Source organism: Lepus europaeus, chromosome 3 (genome assembly GCF_033115175.1).
Source record: "Lepus europaeus isolate LE1 chromosome 3, mLepTim1.pri, whole genome shotgun sequence".
NCBI lineage: Eukaryota > Metazoa > Chordata > Mammalia > Lagomorpha > Leporidae > Lepus > Lepus europaeus.
Window position 1 is genome coordinate 11,508,942 of NC_084829.1, and position 25,827 is coordinate 11,534,768.

The 25,827-nt window shown below is 44.3% G+C and overlaps 1 protein-coding gene across 2 annotated transcripts in view; it reads left to right on the plus strand.

The window, feature by feature from the left end:
* TMEM170B (transmembrane protein 170B) overlaps positions 1–25,827 on the plus strand; it is a 133,859-nt gene that overhangs the window by 38,433 nt on the left and 69,599 nt on the right. The window contains exon 3 of one of the 2 annotated variants that reach the window (XM_062184598.1): positions 50–6,758. The exons of the other annotated variant lie outside the window; for it this stretch is intronic. Within the exon in view, the coding sequence (XP_062040582.1) occupies positions 50–180 (131 nt within the window). The 3' untranslated portion in view covers positions 181–6,758. Of the gene's footprint in view, positions 1–49; positions 6,759–25,827 lie in introns of those variants that run through there. 2 annotated transcript variants of the gene reach the window in all.

The following is a 25,827-nucleotide window of genomic DNA, read 5'->3' on the forward strand; positions in this document are numbered from 1 at the left end:
GGAGGTCAGCCGCTGAGTGAGGTCCTGTGTTTCTCCCCCGTTCCTGCAGGTGCGGCGGTCGCGGGCATCTACAGAGTGGCAGGGAAGAACATGGCCCCCTTGGAGGCGCTGGTGTGGGGCGTCGGGCAGACTGTACTGACACTAATCATCTCCTTCTCAAGGATCCTCGCCACGCTCTGAGGCTTCTGTGGGAATGCCCGACCTCACGCACGGAAACAGACCGCCTGAAAATGGCGTTGGTAACAAGTAGAAACAAATGGCTGCGGACCGTGCGCCGCGCCGGTCCTCTCGTGCTGTGTGCAGAGCCTGCCCTCTGGTGTTGGAGCGATCGCACCACCGCACTGCACCTGCCGTGCCTCCGTCCGGGCCGGGGCGCGAAGACCGACGGGAAGCCAGGAGGGAAAGCACCTTGTGTAGCTGCCAATCAGGTTCACACTGGTCGTCTCTCTCCACAGCGCCGTGTTCAGCTACAGGGACGTTCTGAGGAATTGCTACATGTGCCAAACTCTCTTCTTTCTGTTACCATGATCATGTGACAATTTGCAAGTGTAGACGTAGATGAGTGCTGTGAACATATCTGACATGACTTCAGGTCATGTAGTGAGATCTCTGTTGTGATGCCGAGTCCCGTGTGAGTGTGCTCAATCCCAAATCGTTCGTATGAGAGAGATTTTTTGGTTTTTAATGTTGAGCGTTTCTGAGATTTAGGGCTTTCATATGTTTAGGCATTATTGTTATTTAATTTATGCAGGAAATAACAGTCTTCTTCCTGGAAGACTAGCTAAACTGTTTTAAGGACTCAGAGTAGATCTATCGGGTGCACAGTTTTTCACTAAATTAACACACCCTTTTAAGAATTTCCCTCATGCATAAATATTCTATTTAGATGAACTCAAAAACTTTATGGGTCACACACATTGACTGTCGTTTGTGTGTTGGAAGAATATAACTTAAAAATCTTCTTATAAATTTTGTTAAGAAAAAGTCTGACACACATGTTGCGTTCTTTGACCCTTCTGAAGAAAGTTTTTGCCTTGTCTCTCACAGAGAACATCTGTACAACTAGCTGTCTGGTGTCTCAGCGGGTTTATAGTACTTGCTGCAAGCATCTTGACTTTGTTACAAAATGAAACCCGTCTTTTGTTCTGGAGTGCTAACCGTGTTTAAGGAGTGCCGTGCATTGGGCTCTGGAGCTCAAAACCGACTTGTAAATGAGTAACAGGTGAGCTTTACAGGATGTGTAATAAACTGTCTTACTTTGGATGCGCGTCAACGTCATAGTTCTAAGGGAAAGATTGGGAATATAGTTAAGCCATTTTAAATCTCAGCTGTATCAGTTCAGTCCCAAACGTGTATTTGAGTCATTCATTTCATGTGTTCAGTTCTCAGTTTGAGCTGTTGTGATTTGAGTTTACCAGAATCCATGATGACGTTAATTACAAAGGGACATGGCCTTTACACAGAACCTTTGAAGAGGTTTTCTAAGATGGTAGGAGGTAGGGGGATCCAAGAGCCTGGTGGAATTGGTCCCCCAGTGGGGTTTCCTTGGGTACCAGTTTCAATGATAAATGTGCTAACTCCAAGGAAGAACTGTTTGTAGAGGATATGAAGTTCAGGACACTCCAAAAGATAATCTGGCACCTGTGCCTTTCCTTATGGATAAAGTAAAACAGGTTTAAGTCCCCATTTAAGTTTAAGACCTTTATTACCCAAAGCCCCTTTTCTACACCAAAAAAGTGCAGAATATATTAGCAAATCAGCAAGGAGGTGTTAGAGAGGGCGTACTTTAGCCTGTGTGGGGATTTACCGCCACCAGGGGCTGGAGATTTGTTTATTTGTTTTTTAAAAAAAACAGTTAAGCAATTATATGTTCTTAAGGATCTTTGGAGGAAATCTTAAAATGGTTTTTTTAATTAAGTGCAAGGCTGGAATTGTTCTCAGGTGTTCTTTATATTCCTGACGTTTTCTTAGATTAAATTTAGGCTTCCCTTTCCAAGGCAGTTTGATTTCTCCTTTCCCTTGGGCTTTGGTGTGGGTTCGTCCTTCCCTTTGGCTGTTCTGTACATAGTGTAAAGCACCTGCCTTCGACCAGAGACCTGTCCAGCACCAGGCACACCTTGCTTTAGACCGACAGGATGAACTTATGTTAGCATATGGTTATTTCATGGTTAAGAAAGCAAGGTAACGTGATAGGGAGTGGATGGTTCATAATCCAGATTTGACATTCAGCGTCTGATTGCACCAAAGAGCTGTAAACTCCTGATTTTACTCTAGAATGAAGTGCAAATGAAGAATTAGTGATTAGTTTGCAGATTGCCCTGCACTTATCTCATTATCAAGTTGATTGATGTAATGGTGCGTGTGTGTGTGTGTGTGCACTAGTTTGGGGGACATTTTTGGTTTCTTTGCTGTTTTCAGGTACTTCCATTGGGTTTTTGGGCTACTGTCACTCTTTGGATGGTTTGAAATGCAGTTCAATAGTGTGAATTTTTGAAATTGTCTTGATAGCTATTTTTATGCTGAGATTTTTTAAAAGTTAGTGGTTTTCCTCTAGAGACAATAAACGTTTAATGATATGTATTACTAGCATATATATCATTATATACATCCACACGGAGCTGCTATCTGTGGATAAAGTCTGACTGGAAAGCTATTATTCACTGAACAGTTTGTGTTCTGGTAGAGAATTTGATAACATTGTTCAGTTGAGTTATCTTTTCAATAAGTTTGAGGATGTTTTAGAGTTTTGAAGCTTTTCTTGATTTCTTGTTGCTGGAAACCCTCATTTGGGACGTGGCACAAGCCCTTATTGATGTATTTGGGATATGCTGCCTTAAAATGCGATTTGGCGGTAAATGTTCTCTGTGACAAGTGCAAGATGGGGAGATCCTGTGCAGTTGACAGCCTGTTGTCTAAGAAGACTCTGGATAAAACATCGCTGATAATGAAATCAGTTCCTCAGAGAAGGAACTCCTATTGCCCAAGCCAATTTCTACCTAACGCACTGGTGAGAGATGTCCATAGATTAGAGTTAGTCAGGGAACCTTGCGTAAGCCACCAGTCCTGCTTAACACTTTTTAAAGAAGGGGGTGCAGGTGACCTGCCCCTTGGGACCAGGATCAGGAACGCTTTATGACAGTGTGTGCAGCGTGGTTGTGCTGATGTTAGGTCCTGATGTTTACCAGACAGTGTTACAGTTGTATCCAGTATTCATTTTTAGTTATCCGCTTCATACAGCTCCACTGCCCCAACAAAGTGTGAGGGTTTGTCTGTACTTTCAATGAGAGAAATAAAGAAATGAATTGGCCTATATATCCTGTATTCGTGTTGTAAGAAATGAGATACTTTAAACTTGCAGGTAATCTAAGCTTGTTGGAAAAGGACTTTAGAGAACCTCTGATTGAGACAGCGGGCTGCCACGTTCATATGCCTGGGCTGACACTCAGGTGACAACAGTTCAATTCAGCAAACATCTTTGGGGGATCTGCTCCATGCAGTGTGCTGCTGTATCAGGTTTGAGATGGGATTCCAGCCCTTGACTCCACCGAGAACTGACAAAACTCTTTTAAATACTGAAAAAGTGGAGATAGCATTTGGCTTCCCAATTCTAGTTGCAAGTTCAAATCCAGTGTTTTTCCCCTACATTTTATTTTCTCAGCTCATCTACTAAATGGAATTTTGGTAATTGAGGTGTCATTGGTATGGCATAGTGAAGGCCAGAATCCAAGCCAGTGACCTGGGTTTTTTTAATGCAGATTCTGTCACCTGTTGTCCCTCTGATACCAAGTATGCCATTTCGCCTCTGTGAGCTCTGGTTCGTGCTCTGTAGGTGTTTGAATATGTCATGGAGTTGCCATGAGGAGCAGTGTGTATTTGACAGTAAATGAGCCACAGATAGTCACTAGAATTGTAAAAAATTACACTTGGCCATCAGTGCCAGTTGATTTGTTGTTTTGTAAAATTCACCTAGCTTTCTTCCATGTCTACATTTTCTCTACATATATTTTAGGAAGGAAACTGAAATAAAAAAATTCTCTCATAATCTTGCTTACTTCACCTCTTCACTTTTCAGATAGCAGGGAGTCAGGGATGGTGGAAATGGCCATGATTCTGGTCACCGTGGTGGGTATAGGAAAGGGGTAGAGGTGGCCAGCAGTTGCTCCTTACCCTGCTCAGCTGCAGCTGGACTCACCCAGCCAGCAGCCACTGACTTGCTGCTGTATGCGAGTTGTCCCTGTGAAGGGGTGTAAGAATGAGTGAGATCCAGCCCTTCTCTCCTCCAGTTTCCAACATTCTGTGGCCAGCCCAAGGCATTCGCTCAGTAGTTCAGTGTCAAGTGTGTAGGGAAGTCGAACTGGGCTTTGTCATCTACCAAGACCCTCCTTTCATGGAGCCAAGATGCTTCAAGCCTTTGTTGCTATTGTTTTGTTTGTTGGTTTGGCTTAAAAGGAAAGACCATTATTTTAAATTCATAACCATTGTATAATTCAAGAAGGATCAAGATGCTAAGATTATTTTCTAAAATGTTCTCAAACTACTTCTGTCTCTTGCTGTTACAAAACTTTCTCACAAAAAGCCTCATTTAGAACCTCTTTAATCGATAGTTGTCTGGTTTTTAAAACATGAGGAACGTGGAAAGTTCCTGCAGAAATTCTGGTGAACTTAGGTTGCACATATCTGGTAACCGTAGTTGGGTCACTGGATCAATTACTGTTTCTTTTAGTGACCAGGAGAGAGACTCTCAGTGGTTAAAGTGGACTAATTAATAATCAAGTGATCTTCTACTTTCCCTTGACTTCCTGTCCTTTTTACACCACTGTAGAGGAGACTCTCCAGGATACAGGAACATCATCTGAGTAAAAATTACAGCACTTTTCAACCATCTGCTGCTGCCTTGTAGCAGAAGGAAGTTTAAAGACAGGAAGAAGTGTTGGAAGGGTAGTGCCCACATCAGAGGCATAGCTGATGACGCACCCCCTGTTGATGTGAACACAACCCACCCCATTCTTTTGAGACTGTGGATTGCGCAGTGTGCATGTGTGCTGCCTGTTTACACAATTTGCTCTCCTTATATGTGAGAACTTGCTATGATGCATTTTGAAATCATACCGTGTGTGTGTGTGTGTATGTGTGTGGTAGGTTTGCTCTTCTAACTGAAAGATCTCTGTTGTGTGGAGGTAATACAGCCTTGTGAAGGAGGCTGCTGAATTAGTTACTTAAATGTGTATCTGTGAATTTGTTCGGAGGAACTAATGAATACATGAAGTGTTTTCCGTAAAGTGGAGATGTGCCTGTTAGCACTTTATTGAGTGAGTGGAAACCCTCAACTGTGGGAGTGAGCTGAGCTGTGAACTCTCATCATCTCCTCCCTTGAGTTTTGGGGACTAATTTTCATGCTTGTTACATTCTTTGCCCTTACACTGACCTTGGGTGATGACCGTTTCTTGGTTTGGAGAACCAATTTGGCAGTGTCTTTAAAATCATCTTCCTCTTTCTACATGGACGTTATACGTTATGGTTTAAACCTATGTACAGTTTGTTGATAGAATCTGAAGTGCTTGGGAAATGCAGATAGAATCTTAGTGAAAAACAATTATTGTGGCAAGTCAGGAAAGCGTGAGCCTCTGATGTCTTTTTTTCTTATTATTGTATGCCACACCTCCTTACAGTCTTGTCTATGCCAAGAGTAAAATGGCTGTCCCATGTAGGGGAGCATTTAGATGTGTAATTAAAACTGGAAAGCCATACAACAAATACATAGAAAGGGGAACAATAGTGCACATCATCTGAATCCCACAATGGAACACATTTCTCCTGAACTCTTAACTCCAAAAAGCATCACTTTTCTAGAGCCCCTCTTAAGTGAGTATTAATTGGAGAATACTATTGACAATGAAGGGTTTACTGTGTTGTTTTTTTTTTTTTTTTTAATTAAAGGATTTGCACATCACCATTAACTATCTTTGGGATAGAACATTTTAAAGTTTTCTCCAAAGAAAGCAAAGTAAGAGGTGCTTATTAAAAATGGCTTGCTGTCAATACTGGATGAGCTGATAGTCTAATTGTTGATGCTTTCTTAGTATTTGTGATACTGGGTGTGTTTGCAATTGAAGAATTTTCAAAATTCCCCCCGGTCCTCTTCCCAATATGCATAATGACTTGAACAAATATGAAATTCCACAGTATTTTTCATTCTAGCCATATAGCTTGATAAAATTCAAGGAATGCTCCTGTAGGCACAGGCCCCAACTCTACTCATTGTGGGATGAGGGGATCAACTTGTTCTTGAAGTCAACTGGCAAAGATGTCTTTATGTCAATGGCAAAAGTATAGCTCACCTGTGTAATATTGTGGGCCTCACTTTCAAATTGTGTCAACTCTCAGATCACGGATAGTCATTTGGTAAATCACAGTGTACTTCTTAAAAGCTAAATGATCTCTTAGTGCCTTGAAAGTTAAGATACTTTTGCAAAATGGATTTAACACAATTCAGGATCGGCACAGATGGGCTGGCTTTGTACATGTCAACTTCAGAGTTGAGGAAGATGTCATTAACTGCATCTTAGCTGTCAAGTTCTTACGTTTCAATACAAATCTGTTATTGCGTCATAAACGATGGCAGATAACAACTGCTTTCATTATATTTTCATGATGTATTTTTTCTTTTTACAAGTAAGAAATGGGGAAAAATATAGTCAAGAAGTAAGTGTGGGATTTTAAGCTTTAGTTTTGTTTTAACCTAGACATTCTAGGGTGAACAGTGTTAGTTTTATACTGTAATCCACAGGCAGACACTTTGTGTACCCTTTAGAAATGTGTTTACCGTCACAGGTTTATTTTTACTGTAGAAATATGTACTGTGAAGCATAAAGACAGGAAGAATAAATGTTGAGGGGTCATACAGAGACACAACACGTATTTGATGAAGTCCCCTACATTATGTGAACACAATTTCCCCCTCTGTGAAGACTGTAAACTACCCTGTATGAGTATGTGTATGCATGTTTACATGATACAATTTAATTTTGCAGGATTATTTTAAAAAGTATGTTTATATATTATACCTAACAAGTTGTAAATAGTGTATACTATTGATTTTTAATTTTATATAAGCAATTTTTTATTTCCCAATTCATGTACAAATCTCATTGTATATACAGCATACTTTTCCTGGAGAACACAGATTTTGCAGTGAATTTTAAGTAATTTTAATTGCAGTAAGCATCAGGCTAGCCTTAGAGATGTTGATCTTTCTTTCGAATTACTTTTCACCACTTTCATTTTCTCCAAAAGGGCAGCAATAAACATATGCAAGTTATTTTTGATTAAAGGAAATTGGTTCCATTTGTTGTTTGAGAACAGATGCACAGCTGACATCCTCCAGTGTCTGATCCCAGGGCCGTGTCTTGAGGTCCCCACGTGACCCTACTCTCTGTAACCTACAGGGTGAACTCTGCCGACACTCACACGAGACATCTGTCAAAAGTGAACCCAGCACTTCAGTGTCATTACACAGAATTTATTGGATTAAAAATTTGTAATATATAGTATTTTAATAAAGTTTCTGTATTCGATTTCATGCACTTATATATAAATAAACCTGTCTTTAAAAGCTTTATGGGGTGTCTGCCTCGTGGTGACAAATCTCTTCAACTCATTCCCTGCGGGTGCAAATGTCTTCTGCTTTTTGTTCATTTTCTTCTGAGCCAGTTTCACATATGGATTTTGGAGATTGGGCTGAAAAAGGTAATACACAAGAAGTTTGGATACAACTGTGGACAGGTTTATAGATTTGCCTGGGACCAGTCCTAGGCCCCAGAAGCATCTACTTGTACGAGGTAACTGCTGTACGAAGGATACGGTTGTGTTTAGTAGCAGAGAATTGCTTTTTATTGACTGCTTGTTACGGGTTAGACATTCTCTGTGTTCCGTGTTCTATCCCCATTTGACAGATGAAGCATAGGAGGTTCAGAGAAGTTGAGAAATTGCTCAAGGTCATCCAACTGCTAATTCCTGTGCTGGGGTCTTCTTGGTCCAGTACCTGTGTTTGTTCCCAGTGAGCCATGTTGGTTTCTACAGAATATTCTGGGAGCTTAGACCAGGTGGCATTAAGGGGATTTGAAAAATTATGAACTCAATATTTAAATTGTCATACTGATACATCTTGTATATTTTTGTTAAGGATTTTGGAGGGAGGTGCTAAATAACCAACTGCTATCTTTCCTGAGAAGAGATTAGAGCTGAAAGAGCCAGTTGCTGTAAATGTTACCAACCTTGGAGGGAAAACTGGCTCACTTTAGAAACTGAGCAAGTATCCTGGAAGAAAGCATTTTCTCACACTCATTGACATTTGTTTCGTCATTGCCAAATTGAAATGAATTTTTTACTAGATAACTTTTTCATTCAACCTTAAGAGTTACAAAATTGGGGCCAGCACTGTGGCGTGGTTGGCTAAGCCTCTGCCTGCAGCGCCAGCATCCCGTATGTCCCTGCTGCTCCTCTTCTGATCCAGCCCTCTACAATGGCCTGGGAAAGCAGTAAAAGATGGCTCAACTGCTCTAGCCATGCACCTGTGTGGGAGAACCAGAAGAAGCTCCTGGCTCCTGGTTTCAGATCGACCCAGCTCTGGCAGTTGTGGTCATTTGAGGAGGGAACCAGCATGGAAGCCTTTCTCTCTGTCCCTCCCTCTGTCTGTAACTCTACTCAAATAAATAAAGTCTTTAAAAAAAAAAAATTACAAGGGGGCCGGTGCCTTGGCGTAGCGGCTAAGGCCACTGCCTGTGGTGCCGGCATCCCATATGGGCTCTGGATTGAGTCCCAGCTGCTCCACTTCTGATGCAGCTCTCTGTTGTGGCCTGGGAAAGCAATAGAAGATGGCCCAAGTCCTTGGGTCTCTGCACCCACGTGGGAGACCTGGAGGAAGCTCCTGGCTCCTGGCTTTGGATTGGCCCAGCTCCTGCAATTGCTGAGTGAACCAGTGGATGGAAAACCTCTCTCTCTCTGCCTCTGCCTCTCTAACTCTTTCAAATAAATTAATCTTTTAAAAAATTACAAAAATTATTCAATACATTTCCTCCCCAACCATCAAATTTTAAAAAAAAGAAATTTGAACAAAGTGTAAATCTTGGGATTTCAGAAATGTTGATTTGGTTATAGTATTTTTACTCTTTGAAGTAATGTTTTTGTACTAGGTAAACAGGGCACTTTGATATTTGCTGACCCTTAAAAAAAGGCCGTGAGTTCCAGATTTGTCATCACCTACATAGGAAACCTGCAGATCATCTGGAAGGGAGGTGCTTGAGTCTTAGCCTTGTGATGAGGAATGAGTCCTGAGCACACGGGGGAAGAACACAGCCAGCTTCACTGAATGGGCACTGAAGTCCTCCATAAAATAGTACCTAAAGCTTTATTCATTCATAAAATAGCACCTATTCCTTATTCATCCATGAAATAGTACCTAAAGCGTTAGGGTGCAGAGAAGAAAGTAAGCAGAACCTATGGCAGGTCTGTCTGCTTTGTGTGAGACATGGAGGTAAACAGCTCTTGGACACATCTGCTCCCCAGATTCTTGCAATGACTGGGACTGGATCAGGTTGAAGCTGGGTGCAGGAACCCAACCCAGGCCTGCCTCGTGAATTGCAGGAATTCAATTACTTGAGCCATCACCACTGCCTCCCAGGGTCTCTGTTAGCAGGAAGCTGGAGCTGGAGCAGGGACTCAGCAGGTGTCTCACCTGGCCTCTTACCTGCTGGTTTGAACACCCCTTCCCTACAGCAGGTCTCTGAGGAGACGTTCAGAAAGATGGGGGGACTGATTTACAAAATGGAATAGCATCAGGTGTTTTCTTGCAAAGACACTGTTTCGTCACTAGGTGGTGCAGTAGTTCCATTGTATTTTTCCCCTTGCTTTTGGCTTGGCTGTTAGTTCCTGTTGGTTCTTGCCTGTGAACCCAAACTGACTCATTTCCATTGGATGAATCTAACAATTTTTTTTTCCAAAATAAACACACATGAATAAATATTAAAAAAAATCCAATAGTCTACATGTCCTCACTAGCCAATTTAACTTTCTGAAGAATATTAAAATAGAGTGTTCAGGGTTGTTTGCAAATCAGAAGACCACAGTAACTGTATTATTTTGTAAGTCATTAACCTGGGCCTTGATTTATGTATTTTCCTTAAGTCCCAACTTGTACTGCATAATTCTTTTTACCAAATTTAAAGTCTACACTTCTTGAGTGACATTTAGTTACATTGTTGGTCAGCTTGCCAGGATAAAAGGGCAACATAACACAACTGAGTTTGTATCAGACTTAAATCCCTGCTCTCCTGTTTAGTATTGGAACCTAGCCTACTTACTTCTGTAGTCTTCAGTTTGTATATCAACAGTAACAACATCTCATTCCATGTAGTGAATTCCCGGCGAATCCTCTTTCATGCATTGTCTTTCTGTACTTGGAGAGAAAATGTGGTACTAGACTTTGCTACAAGTTTTGGTAGTAGATTGAGATGCCTCAGTTTCAACATCGGAGCCAGATTCAGCATCCCTGCAGGGCGATGTGCATTTTTAGAGATTTCTTTCAGATTGTAACTGTCCCAGTGAACCGTATGGTATGCTGCTTCTGCGCGAGGGAATTTTTTTAGAAACATAGCTCAGCAGGAAAGAGCCTGATTGGGAAGCAGAATGGATGAACTTGCTGAGCTGGCAAATTCCTTGAATTCTCCAAACCAAATATGTATGAGAGGAGGAAACCCAAGCAGCCAGCATCAGTTAGGTCCTCTGAAAGATGGACATGACTTGCCTGTGTGCCGCTTGTCGGCACCAGCCACCCCACCTCCTTTGCAAATGGGCTTCTCCGCTCTGGAGAGGCGTAAGCAGGTTAGCCTCGGAGAAGGGCCGACTCTCCCAGCTGTAGTCTCTGACTCTGAGGGCCCACGTTTCCTTGCATCGTGTGGAGTGCAGCAGCCACGGAGACAGACATGCCCTCCACGGGGATCATATCAGGACTGAACTTGATAGGTCGAACACAGACAAACATTTTCATAAAACACCACCTTCTCGCCCCTTTTGCTTGCTTTTTGTGGGACTTGGTGTTGGGAGTGACTGCAATCTGTTGCTGCAAGGAGACGCTTGTGTTATCTTTACCATGGACAGTAGTCATTGTTGGATTGAGGAAGCACAGTTCTGAGAGACTGGTGACTTGTGAAAGTCTCTGGGCTATCTGAGTGGGGAAGGGATGAGACCTGGTCCTCCCCGTGCTCTGACCCCTCCTGCACATGACGCTTGTCCTTGACCCAGCTGCTCTGTGCCAAGTTTTTGCCCAGTGAGCATAGAGAGTGATGAACTTCTTTTGTCTTCTCATAAATGCAAGTTGGAACTCTTAAAGGGACACCATCAGAATAGGACTGTTGTTGGGCTCCTGTAAGCCAGGGCCAGTTTTAGCATCACAGATTTGACACTTGCTGTGTCCATGCCAGTTCCAAGCTTCAGGCTCCAGACTTATTTGAAACATTAATTTGGGTAGTTTTTGCAAGGTAAATGAGAAAGAATGAAAATTTCATGTATAAACTATAATGTCTGACTTGTGCATTTGTTTTGTTTTTCAAGTGCCTAGAGGAAACATGTAAAACTTGTATTATTATTGATAGACCAATTGTAATAAATACTGGCATTCATTTTGCTCTCAAATCACTTTGACATCTGCAGTCTCATATTACCTTCCCAATTTATTGTTTGGGGGAAAGGTAAAATGCTTTTTTATGATAGACAGTTAACTGATTAAACAGAGGTCTTTTATGATACCTGAACAACTGCTTTAGACTTGACAGTTTTCTTTTTTTTAAGTTTTAAGCTTTATTCAGAGAGAGAAATGCAGAGGAGAGTGAGGGCCCTATCTAAAAGAGAGAGGGAAATCTGAATTCATTCTGATTACCGGGAGCCAGCCATGTGGAAGAACATGTAGGCCAGGAAGCATAGGCAGGTGGCCCAAAGGCCACATGCGCAAACACTTGCCAGTTCTAAGAACAGACGTGCAGGGGCTGCCACAGTCCCATTTGCTTGGACTCAGGTAATCCTCATGGACCCAAAGGGATCTTGGGTAACACATGACTGCTCATTCTCCTGCCACCATGCTTTGGCTGAAGTCATTTAAAAGAAAGAATATGGAAAGACCCAAGTGTTGACATTAGGTCTTATGAAAGGTTAATCTGTTTTCATCTATCAGGAATATCCCTAGTTACGTGCCAGTGATAATAGAAGTGCAACCATGTTGAATTAGGACTTTTCAAGATTTAGCTTCAGTAAGCAGACTATTTCTTTCATAAATAAAGCAGCAGGCTTTCCAGCATCTTGTTTTATCTTCACTAGTTCAATGCCCACCACTGAGTATCTGGAAGGGAAAAGTTGTCGAGTTGGATTGAAACATGAAGTCTTCCTGGATAGTTTAAGTTCAAAATGGACAAAAGAAGTATGTGTAATTTTGGTATCAAAGACATGGGTATCAGAGCTATGGAGAATGTGTACACCAGGGCCTCAAGTAGTCAGCAGTAGGCTTGTTGGCTCTAATGAGAAAAAGGGCCTGTGTGCTGCTTAAACCCAGCTTCAGGATTGAGTCAAAACACATCCACCCTTGACATCAGGCATCTGCGATGTTTGAGACTGTATAGGAGAAACCATCAACAGCTTAAACTGAACTTTAGATTACAATAGTGTCCACAAATACAGACCAGGTCAACATTATGTCAGTGCTACAATAGCAGAGACAAGAAGCAGAGATAATAAATTGGCAAATTACCCAAAAAGGATTTTTGCTTGACATTGGAATTTGTATCTCTTTACAAATAACACTTTCTATTTTAAAAGTATTACTCTCTCTGATATATATAAACTATGTCTTCACTTTCTGTCTCTGGAAGGGTCAGAGGTGGCCAAGGGTCAAAGAGTTTCTTTACGTGCAGTGTAGGTAGAGAATTAAGAAGGGGTGAAGTAGATAATTTTTTTCCCAAAAGAACTGTCTCCCAAAAGCTAACAAAATAAGCTCTTGAAATGGGTTCTGTCACGTTAGAGCAGGACTTTCTAGTAGGCCAAACAGAAGACAGTCACACTGAATGTAACTAAGAATTGGTTTATTCGTAAATACCCTTTCGTGGTTTTTAGTTCTGGAAAACATCAGATGTCAACTTGAGCATCAAATCATTTGGTAGGATTCCAGTCTTACAATGAACACCTAAAAGAATTCTGTGGTTATCATGGCTGTTATTAATCCAGTCTGCTCTCATTCTTTCATCCCAAACTCTACCTTTTAACACAGCAATAAATTTGGTAAAATAAGGCCCAATCTCTCTCTCTTTCTTTGAGATTTCCCAAACTTCCCACTTTCTTTTTTTCTTTATTTTTATTTTTTTGACAGGCAGAGTGGACAGTGAGAGAAAGAGAGAAAGGTCTTCCTTTACTGTTGGTTCACCTCCAATGGCTGCTGCGGTCGGCGCACTGTGCTGATCCGAAGCCAGGATCCAGGTGCTTCTCCTGGTCTCCCATGCGGGTGCAGGGCCCAAGCACTTGGGCCATCCTCCACTGCACTTCTGGGCCACAGCATATAGCTGGACTGGAAGAGGGGCAACCGGGATAGAATCCGGAGCCCCGACCGGGACTAGAACCCGAGGTGCTGGCATCACAGGTGGAGGATTATTCTATTGAGCTGCGGCGCCGGCGCAAACTTCCCACTTTCTAAGCTAAAATGAAGCAAAGGTCAGACTCATTATTAAGATACTCCAGAGAATACTGTTTTTTTTTTTTTAAATATTTATTTGAAATGCAGAGTAACAGAAAGAATGGATCTGTTCACTTACTCAGTCCCCAAATGGCCACAATGTCTGGGGCTGGACCGAAGCCAGGAGATGGGAACTCCATGTGGGTCTCCCACGTGGGTGGCAGGGACCTAGCACTTTGGCCATCTGCTGCTTTCCAGGTGCATTAACAGGAAGCTGGATTGGGAACAGAGCAGACTGGACTTGGACTGGTACCCATGTGGCATAGTGGTGTCACAGGCAGCAGCTTGACCCACTGTGCCACGATGCTGGCCCTGCCAATTAAGTTTAATAAAGTTTGTTTTCCATGTACCTGTCTTCAGTGTTTACAATCCACATGTGCATATTACAGCCTTCAGAATGCTCTGAGTGAACCTATTTGGTTTTGTTTTTCCATGAATTCTCTGGGAAATGTCAACAGCCACCACAGGAATTTCAGTAGCTGATCCTGTGTTTTCTGGAAAGCATTTGTGAGCATATTTCCAAAGTTCAACCTGCTGTTGCCATTCCAATGATCTGTGGTCCATCACACTAAACCTGGGCAGGGTTTTGATATCTAAGGTTTTTCTTTAATTTGAGGGGAGAGAGAGAGAGAGAGAGATCCCAGGCTCTAGTTCATTTCCCAAATGTCTACAATGGCCAGGGCTGGCCAAACAGTGGGAATCAGGAACTCAACCCAAGTCTCCCGTGTGCACGACAGGAACTCGACCACCTGAGCCGTCACCAAGCCTCCCAGGGTGTGCATTGGCAGGAAGCTGGAATTGGGATCAGAGCTGGAACACAAACCCAGTACTCTGTATGGGATGCAGTTTTCTTAACCACTAGGTCACGTACCCCTGCTATCTGAATTCCTACTCCCTACTGCCCAGTATCGATCCTGCCGAGCTCTCCAATGTGTGCTGACCTTCTGTTTCATCATCCTCTGACCCGGGTCTCTGGAGCCTTCCCACCCCTATGTTAGGTTTGCTACATCCATGCCCACAACCTCCTAACTTGCACTGTCTTCTGAGACTTTCTGGGTCCAGCCTCTCTGGCTGGGACTTGCTATCCATGGCCCAAATTCAACGTCATCTATGAAAGTGGGACTCTCAGATGAGAGTAATGTTAAGATGTTTGTGGAGGGGGTGGCATGGTGCAGCAGCTTAAGCTGCCACTTGCCCATTTGAGTCCCAACTACTTCTGATCTAGCTTCCTGTCTATGTGCCTGAGAAGACAGTGGGAGATGGCCCAAGTGCTTGGGCCCCTGCACCCATGTGTGGGAGACCTGGATAGAGTTCCTGGCTCCTAGCTTTGGTCTGGCCCAGCCCTGGCTGTTGTGGACATTTATGGAGTGAACCAATAGATGTAGAATTCTCTCTCTATCTATCTATCTTTGTCACTCAGTTAAATAAATAAATATTTTTAAAACTTTGTGGAAAATGGCATTAAAAGAAGTTTATTTTGTTCAAAATATTATGAAATATATGCATAGTTTTTTTTTTTTTCAGAATCCATGTCTTGCTATGAACTTTTTTTTTTTTTTTTGGACAGGCAGAGTGGATAGTGAGAGAGAGAGACAGAGAAAGGTCTTACTTTTTGCCGTTGGTTCACTCTCCAATGGCTGCTGCGGCCGGCTCATCGCGCTGATCTGAAGCCAGGAGCCAGGTGCTTCTCTTGGTCTCCCACGCGGATGCAGGGCCCAAGCACTTGGGCCATCCTCCACTGCCTTCCCGGGCCATAGCAGAGAGCTGGCCTGGAAGAGGGGCAACCGGGACAGAATCCGGCACCCCAACCGGGACTAAAACCCGGTGCTGCAAGGCGGAGGATTAGCCTGTTAAGCCACGGCGCCGGCCTGCTATGAACTTTTTGAAGACCCTTTGTGTGCACAGATTCCAGTGTGTTGGTACCAAAATCAACTCATCGTTTCATTCCATATTCTACAAACTGTCGAAGATTCCTGGTATTTAATGAAGCCATGAGCTTGGGGATTGTTCCAATCTGTGCCACAAACAGGACTGTTTCCCAGTGACATTGGCAGGCTTGCCACCCGGTCATCTGCTTGCTTTCCCAGAATCCCTGAGTCTGTACTGCCCTGATTTCTGCCACTGGAGAGAATGGCGCTGTCAGAATGATTTCCTTCGTATCTCGAGACCCTCCTCTCTCTGTGTTTCTCTTCATCAACATTTGGGATAGCTGCTGTCAACAGACAGAAGTAGCCACCTGGGCTGGCTCTGGGAGTTTGACTTCTTGAAATTCAATCTGCCCAATTACTCTGTGCAAAAAAAAAAAAAAAAAACGGTCAGAAGGAGGTGAAACCAATTGACCCCAACTTGGCAGCTTTTGCTCAGAGCCCCAAAACAAAAATTCCCTTTATAGCTTCTCTCTTGCTTCTTTTTGAAGTTAGTTAATTGGAGGAGGGAGTGAACGCCTGGTGGAATTCTCTGCAGATTCTCTTATCGGGACACTAACTGGAGCCCAAGTCACTGAGGAGGAGTAGAAGGAAACTCATAGGTGAGAGCTCTCAGACACTTGGCAAGCAGTTATTACTGACCAAGTATGTGTTTATGTCCCCTGACTAATTGCCTCTATCTTTACTCCATCTCTTTCATAAATTTAATTTCCACACCTCCAACCCCACTGTAGCTTTCTGTCTTTCGGAACTGACAGGGAAGACTGAGAGTGGGTGCGGGTGCGGAGGGGCTCTCGATGCACTGCTAGGAAGAGGCTGCACACACCCCACTGTGGCAGCAGCACTGGCCCTGTCCTTCCAAAGCAAGGGCAGTAGAGGCAGGATGGCTCTGAGCCTGGTGTGGGGACTGTTGCTTCTGAGTGACTGCTGATGGTGCCTTTCCTGGTCTGTGGGGGCTGGGGCCAGTCTAAGTCTCCTAAGCCCCAGAAGCCAGGATCCTGCCCTGGACTTTAAAGGCTGCATTCCACCCCTTGAACTTCCCTCCCTGATTAACCACGTTAACAAATACCTTCAGTCCTACAGAAAAGCTACTAAGATACTACAGAGAACTCTGATGTACCTTTGTCCAGGTAAAGGAGGTTTTTAACCTTGGGCCACATTTGTTTGCATTCATCATTTTCCTCGCATCTTGCTTGCCAACCAGCGGATCCCAGCAGGATTTTCAAATATCTTCCTGGATTTATAAATATGTGTTGAGAGGCTTTAAGTACTACACAATAAGCAAATTAAAACATCTAAATCAATGAATAATTTGTTCTTAGTATATGTTGGTGGGAAGGCTCTCATGAGTTACCTCTGCAGTGCATAAAACATTTTGCTTTTGTTAAAAACATTGATTAGCTTAAGCCTGTGCTAAGACTTTTGGGAAGCGCTATGGCCATGCTTTCTGAACTATGGATTAGATACCAGTATCCAATCAATGTTAAATTTCCCAACCTTGCCAATACACTGTGGTTATGAAGAATGGATTCTTGTCTGTGGGCAGACCATGGTGTACTCAGTGGTAAACAGAAATATGTTGCCTACCCTCAAATGATTTAGGAGAACAAAAATACACAGCTTTCAATCCACAGAAAACAATCAAGCAAATGTGGCCCGATGTGAAAACCCAGTTGATCTGAGTATATAGGAGTTCTTTGTATTATTTTAGCAATTTTTGTGAAACTTTGAAATTATTTCAAATACAAGTATGTCTACCAACATAAACACACATTTTGAAACTATTTCTAATAAAGAGTTAAAACATACATGTGGGGAACAACACTATGGCATAGCGGGTTAAAGCCCCAGGCAGCAGTGCCAGCATTCCATATGGGTACCAGTTCAAGTCCCGGCTGCTGTACTTCTGATCCAGCTCTCTGCTATGGCCTGGGAAAGCAGTAGAAGATGGCTACTAGGATGGCTTGGGCCCCTGCACGCACATGGGAGACCCAGAAGAAGCTCCTGGCTCCTGGCTTCAGATCAGTTCATTTCCAGCTGTTGCAGTCATTTGGGGAGTGAACCAGCAAAATGGAAGACCTCTCTCTCTCGCTCTACCTCTCTCTATAACTCTGTTTCTTAAATAATATAAATCCTAAAAAAAACAAATACATAATAATTAAAAAAACCACATGCATGTGTATGCACACACACATGCATAATACAGTTATGCAAGGGAACTTAAAAAATTTGTGGAATTAAAAGGTACAGTGGTACATTTATTTTGGTGCGAAAAAACTTGAAATCCATACATATAAGGAGTCTTCGAGAAGTTCATGGGAAATGCACACTATGAAAAATTTGTGCTTAGCTTTAAAAATTGTTTTGGCTCTAAAACACACATATCTTTTAACTCCTTTTCCCATGAAGGCATGGAAGCACCTTGTATTCTATGGTCACGTGTTGTCTGTGTGTATATGTATTGATAGTATACATGTAGAGTATATCCATGCTTTGAATTTAGCCCTCGGTTGAGGTAGCTCCAGCTGGTATTTCCAGCTTCCAAGCTGAGTGAGTCCAGTGATACCAGCTGAGGGTTTGCTTGGGTCTGCAGTCTGTGGCCCCGGTAGCTGCCTTCTGGCGAGGGCCTTGGGAGATTCCCTTCAGGGTGAGCTGATTATCTTTGAGCGAGAACACGTAGGTGCCCCTGCTCCCAACCTCTACAAAATGCAAGCAAAGTAGCTGCTTTGCAAATTGCTGAAGACAAGCACTAGGTTGTTTTTATACACAAACTCCTGTAGTAATGAAGTTTCCAGAACCTCAGGATTCAGTGAGTGAAGTCATTTGAAAAGGTGACAGCCCACTGCTTCTGGAAGCCAGGGAGTGCACTGCCATGGGCCTAGAGTTAAGACTTGGAGGGTATTTTTTTAAATATTTATTTATTTATTTATTCATTTGAAAGGCAGCATATGAGAGAGAGAGAACACTTCCAACCGCAGGTTCACTCCCCAAATGGCTGCAAAAGCCAGTGCTCTGCTAGGCCATAACCAGAAGCCGGGAGCTTCATCCGGGTCTCCCAAGCACTTGGGCCATCCTCTGCTGCTTTCTCAGACTCATTAAAAGGGAGCTGGACAAGAAGTGGAGCAGTCAGGGCTCAACTCATGCTCTTATGGGATGCTGGTGTTGCAAGCAGCAGCTTACTCTGCTGCACCACAGTGATGGCCCTGAGATTTTTTTTAAAAATCAATTGACCTCTTAGAAATAAAAATTGCAGCTCTTCATGGTACACTACACGATATTTACATGGGGTGTACATTGTGCAGCTGTTAAATCAACCATCACCTCACATATTTGTATGTGTGCAATGTGGCTGCTCTCTTAGTGGATTCCAAGTATACAGGATATTGTTATTTCCCATAGACACCATGCTGTGTAACAGATATCTTGAACATATTCCTCCCAACTGCACTTCTCCATCTCTTCACTAACATCTCCCCCCACCTCTCTACTTGCCCACTAGCCCCTGGTAACCACCAGTCTCAATAAACATTTATTTATTTATTTGAAAAGCAGAATGATGGGGTTGGGGGAAAAGAGAGAGTTCTTCCATCCACTGATTCACTCCTCCAAATGGCTGCTGTGGTCAGAGTTGGTCCAGGCGAATGCCCGAGAGTCTAGAATTCCATCCTGGTTTCCCACGTGCATGACAGGGACCCAAGCACTTGGCCACCTGCTGCTACCGTCCCAGGTACATTAGGATGCTAGATGGGAAGTGGAGCAGCCAGGACTCTGTTCAGCACTCCCGTTTGGGATGCCACTGTCACAAACAGCAGCCACAATGGCCGTGCCTCAATACCAAGCCTCATGGGAACTAACACTCTACTCTCTTCTGAGTCTGGCATTTGTAGGTTCCGCGTCGAGGTGAGATGTGGTTTTTTTTTTTTTTTTATTCCCGGCTTCCTTCACTCAGCATCGTGTCCCCAATGCCGTAATTGCCTCTTTTCAAAAGGCTGAATTATCTTCGTTATGTTTGTGCACCACATTTTCTTTATCTATTCATGGACGTGGAGGTTGGTTCTGTATGCTGGCTGTTGGGAATAGTGCTGCGGTGCCCATGGAAGTGCAGCTAACTCTTCAACGTGTTGATTTCCTTTCCCTTGGGTTTACAGCCAGCTGTGGGACTTCTGGGTCACATGGTAGTTCTATTTTTAATTTTCTGCAGAGCTGTCTACTGTTTTCCATAATGGCTCTACCCAGTTGCGTCCCAGCACCGTAACTGTGCCCCAGCAGTATGCTAGGTTTCCCTTTAACCTGGAGGTTCTCCCCCTGCTCCTGCCCTGAGCGCCACGTTGTCCCTTCTACCTCAGTCTCCTGGCTTTTCCTTCTCCCTCCGCTCCCCCACCCCTTTTTTTCCTTCCATGCTTTGACATGCCAGGGGTAGGTCAGATGGTGGTTACTCAGTTCCGAAAACTCGGCAGAGAGCAGTTCTGTGCTAACAGGAATCTCCCGAGAGAGGAGATAATCCTGAGAAAAATAGGTTAAAAACAAACATAACTCATCTTTCACCCTCCTCTGGCTGCCTCCATCTCCCATGATCCGCTCCTGGTCTCTCAGTTTTGTAATCGTAAAAGAAATTCCCATGGGGACTAATTTGGGGCTTGAAAAATGTTCTCAAAACATTCAAGACCTTGTGTTACGCTTTGTACAGGGTTTGACTCCCCAAACTCACGCAGACACTTAAACCCCAAAGTCTTTGGAAAATGGCTGATGGATTGATGTTCGCAGTTGACACGTTAGGGGTGGAGACTTGATCTGTTAATTAGGGCAGCCTAATGAGAGGGCTGAGTCACTGGGACCTGGCCTCCACGCGAGAGGGTTGATCATTCTAGCTAAGTTCAGCCTGGCTTCTCATTCTGTTCCCTGGCCCCTGTGTGGTTCCCCCCTTTGCCATCCTCTGCCTTCACCAAGTGCCTAACACAGTAGGGCTGCCCAGCTGTGGACCGTGAACCTCCGAACTAGAAGCTGAAATAAACCTTCCTTCCTAAGTAGCTTTTCTTGGTATTTAGCCAAAGTAATCAAAGGCTGATGATGTACCTTGAAGCAAAAAAAACATGCAGCTTTTTAATCTTTAAATTGAAAAATTTGGAGAGAAGAGAGGGAGAGGGAGAGGGAGTGGGGAGAGGGAGAGGGAGAGAACCCTCCTTGACTAGGAAGTAGTAACAGGTTGAGAGTTAATTGGACCTGGGAAGGAACTGACACAGCTTGAGGACAGGTGTTAGCTTCAGGCACAGCTGTGATGTAGGTGAGCTGCCCTGGCTCCTAGGGATTCTTGGCCTCAGGCTGCCTGCCCAGGGCTGCGCTGCCCAGGCCCACTCTCCCAACACCCTGCCAGTGCCCTGGGATGAAGTCTGTTCTGGTGAGGTTTAGTGAAAGAATGTGTTTAAGGAAAAGCTCTTCACAGCAGAGAGGCACTTTATTCAGGGGGGACTATTGAGACGAGTGCAGGGACAGCCCCAGTGGGGTTTTGCCATGGGACTCTGAATGCAAAGTGAGTGGGTGGAAAATTACTGGGAGGAAGCCTCAAGAGCAGGGGGATTCTGGCCAGACCAACCCAGCAGGGTAGTGGCTGCACACAGCCAGGGTTATCAGATATCCCCAGGGGGTGGTGGAGGAGGAGGAGATGGGGTGGAGAGTTCTGGCTAAACTGACTTAGCAGGGTTCTTTCTGACATTGAATGGTGCAAAGACAAACACACAAGTCCAAAGTCAGGGCCTAGTTGACAGGAGAAGAATGATGGAGTCTGGCCTAGAAGACTTAAGGATCTGACAGGAAGAGGGATGCACCCTGGAAAGATAGGCATAAAAAAATGGAGGACCAGCACTGTGGTGTACTGAGCTAAGCCTCTGCCTGCGGTGCCAGCATCCCCTGTGGGCACCACTTCATGTCCCGGCTGCTCCTCTTCTGAGCTAGCTCTCTGCTGACGGCTTGGAAAGGCAGTGGAGGATGGTCCAAGTGCTGCACCTACCTGGGAGACCCAGAAGAAGCTCCTGACTTCAGACTGGCCCAGCTCCAACTGTTGCAGCCATTTGGGGAGTGAACCAGCAGGTGGAAGACCTTTCTCTCTGCCTCTCAAATAAATAAATAAAATCTTTTTTTAAAAAATGACAAGGTGAGTATTTGTAAGGAGTCAGTTGCTGTGAAAATATAGAAGACACATAACGTGCTGAGCAGGTAAACTGAGAGTTGTATGTAGAAGAAAAAGGAGAATTTTGCCTGGTAGAGAAACAGAGGAAAGACTGTCCCAGGAAGAATCTGTTGAATAGGATCTTTGATGTCTTGGCCCACATTAGTGATTCTGCTAATAGGAACTATGGGTCCCTTCCTGGGACACCCCTCAGATTGCTCTGTGTGATGTGTATCTGCTGTGTGTTCCTACAGGAAGGTGCACCATGACACCTGGAGGCCCTGATCCATAGAAAACTCTCATTTTGTATTTTTTGAAATTTTCTTTTCATATATATGTTAATCCAACAACAACAACAACAGAAACCCTCACTTCACCTAACTCACCTGACAATGCTGTTCACATACATGATGCCTTTGTGTATTGTTTTGTTTTTCTGATAACAAATGAGGAGACTTGGGACTATTGGGCTGATAGAGGGTCATCCCCCCTGTCTACTTCACCCCCAGACCACCAGGGCAACCAGGAGCAATAGCAGCCATCTCCTCACGTTGAGTGCAAGGGGGGAGGAGAGGGAAGGATACAGAAACCGTAAAAAACACAAATCCTATCATCCACACGGTGGCTGGGGATGGTAGGGAGTGGGACAGGCGTGAAGCCAAGGCCGGGAGTGGCCACATTCCTTTCTCTCTCTGATGCTGTGTCCATAGGTTCAAGGTTGGGGAGCACAGAAGAAGGGGGCCAGGGCCTCCGTGGGTCCCGGGCTGCAGCTGTGCAGGTGGACTGGTTGGTCTGGGTTCCTGCAGGGTGGAGCTGGCCTGGCTGTCCTGCTGCAGGGGACCAAAGGACCTGGGAAGGCAAGAATCCCCTGCAGCAGTGTTCCTAGTCTTGTAGAGGGGCTTCCTGAAAAGGAACTTGGGCCCTTCAGCTTAAAATGTGAAAGCAGCGCTCAACTCTTTGTTAAGTGAGTCTTTCTTTTAGTTCTTCTGAAATTTCCCGATAAGACCAAAGCGGGTGAAGTGGGAAAGATCATCAAGAAGACAAACATTGGCCCCAGTGCCTGGAAACGATTCCCTGTGGGTGGAAAATGCTCCGGTCATTTCTTCCAGGCAAGATGAGAAGCAAAGAGATCACTCAGAAAAGCGCATGGAAAATCCGAACTAAGTATTTTTAGCTGCTTGACCTTTCAGTGAGAGTAGTATCTCCTTTAAAAGGAAAGATTATCAAAAAGAATGCACTTAGTAATGTTTGGAGGGGAGGCAAGAAGGGGGAGAAGCCGGAGGTGAAGCTGTCTAAGCTTTGGTGTACAGTTTTGGGGCCGAAATGCCTATCTGCTCATGTTTCTGAACTGGACAGTACCAGAACTTTGGTCTCGTATCTGGGGAATTGAACTCCCCTGCCAGGGGGAAGGTGACTGTGGAACCATTGCAGGATGCTCAGAATGTTAGCAGAGAGCTCGCTCCCCTCTTCTCCTCCTTGCCTCCTGCCTTCCATCCCTCCTTCTCTGTTCCCCTTCCTCCCTCCTTCCAGGACCCCCCAACATTATGCTATTGCTTGGCCAGAATAAACAGCTCATCCCACCCCATGCTCTGCACAGTTCTCCGATGATAAACTCTTTCTCAAAAGACTTCACTGCTCCCGCAACCAAGTCAGTGCCAAGTGAAACTGCGGGGCATGCAAGCTTTGCTCTTGTATGGGTTCCTCTATCCCTTCTCCTTATGAGACATCTCATCTCCATTTCTTTTTCCTCCTGCCCTAAAATTGCAAGAACCCAGGGGTCTTGAGGCCTAGACGTCTTACCCACAGCCACATGTCCACTTCCATTCTCTTCTTTATTTTCCAAAATAGTCTATTCTGGTGACTTTGCATTCTTCTCGTGTTCTGGGATTGGTGATATTGGCCAATGTTTAGGAATAGGCAGAGGATTAGGCCAGAACACAAATGACCGCCATGATTACTTCTTTACCAAGTTGCTCTTTTCCTTCTGATTTTTTCCCCAATAAGCTTTACTGAGATATGATTGACACATAAAAATCACATGTATTTAAGGTGTACTGTGTAATGTTTTGATATCCACACACATTGTGGAATGATTACTGCCATCAATCCATCCATCACTCACCTAGTTGTTTCTTCCCATTTGATTTTAAAAGCATGTCTGTAACAGAGAAATAGCTAGGCATCCTCCAGGCAGGAGCACAGTTCCCACGCACTCTCAATTAGATCCATCACATAGGGAAGCCCCTGCTCTTCCTTTCAGATAAGACAGCTCTGAGAGAGACACAGCTGGAAGGGGGAGTGATTTGCAGGGCAGAAAGCTAGACAGGGGGAATGCCCATCAGGTCACACAGGAGGGATGGCAGAGTGGGCAGGCTGTCCCCGAGGGAGCCATCTGGTGGCCCCACTTGGCTACTTGGAATAATTCTTGGAGTGGATTCTATGTCTTTTCCTTTACTCATAAAGTCTTGTTGAACTCACTCTCCTGGAGACTCAAGATGACCTCTATGGCCTCCATGCTGTTGTTTTAAGGTTTCTGTGGGTCCAGGCCTTGTGGGTATATATTAACATTATTTCTTGTTTAGTCAGACAGGGATTCCTGACCCTTGTCCCTCTTGCCATGACCCAATCCCTGCACATGGCCTCTCCACTTGGCAAATGACATTGATTCATCCCGGCCAGGGTGAGTCTTACCACCTCAATGTCTACTGTATTTTCCTGTCCCTTTCTCTTGATTGCCACCTTTGTCTCTGACCTTGACTTTGAGTCCTTCTGCAGTTTCCATATACCTTGTCTCATCATTGGTGCAATCTATTTTTTTTAGACCAATGCTCATCAACCTTGGAGGAGATTATGTCCTTATAAACCCATCATAAGTTGTACATATGGTGAATGAAAAACACAGGAGTGGGCATTGAGTGCAGTGTTCATGATGTAGGATAAAACTGATTAGATTTGTGAGCTGGAGGGCCATGCCTTCACCATGCCCCTGTGTGACCTCATCCCCCTACCTGACCCTACCTGTATACCCACCTGCCAATCAGGCTGTGTGAACACTACCCTTTAGAAGTGGATAAAAGGCCTGGAACATGGTGGGCCCAGCCCTTTTTCACCATTATGGACCTTTGCTGCCCTTGTTGCCCCACGCCTTCAGGGTGTGTGGCCTTTAGGCGCCTGTGCTAAGCTGCTAGTAGCTGCTCATATCCAAACCTTGCTGCACATGGCTCTTGGCCAGCTTTCTGCTTGGTGTGGATTCCAACTTCATTTCCAGATCTCCCTTTCTCCCTTAGATAGAGCTCTCACTCTCCTATGCATTTCTCTCACTGAATAAAAAGCTAAAAAAAAAAAAAAAAAAAAAAAAAAAAAAAATCTTACCATGTCATCTGGTCTACTTGAGCCAGTATTCAGAATTCTTTGAATTCTTGGCAAGAACCACACAGCTTATTAATTTCAGAAATATTAATAAGCAAATCGGTTTCAGTGGTGGCAGGGAGTGATGAAGGATGGCTCAGAATCCAGGTTCTGGGTCCTTGGTTTTTGTTAGAAAAGCAGGACGCCCAGCATCTTTTCACTGTTACACCTCCTAGACCTCACCGTGGCCTTTAAAATTTCATCCCATGTATGTGCACGGCTCTGTGGAAGCATAGAATGCATCAAAGCCCATCCTGCCCCTGAGCCTGACACGGCCATTAAAAAAACATTTCGTATTTACCTTAAAGGCAGAGTGACAGAGAACTATATATAGATAGATAGATCGATCGATCGATCTCTATTCGTTGGCTCACTCTCTAAATGGCTGCAATGGCTGAGGTTGGTTCAGGGCGAAGGCAGGAGCCAGGGCCTCCATCTGGATCTCCCATGAGGGCGGCAGGGACCCAAGCTGCTTTCTCTCCTGCTGCTTTCCCAGGCACAGTAACAGGCAGCTGGATAGGAAGCGGGACTGGCGCTCCAATATGGGATGCGGGTGCTGCAGG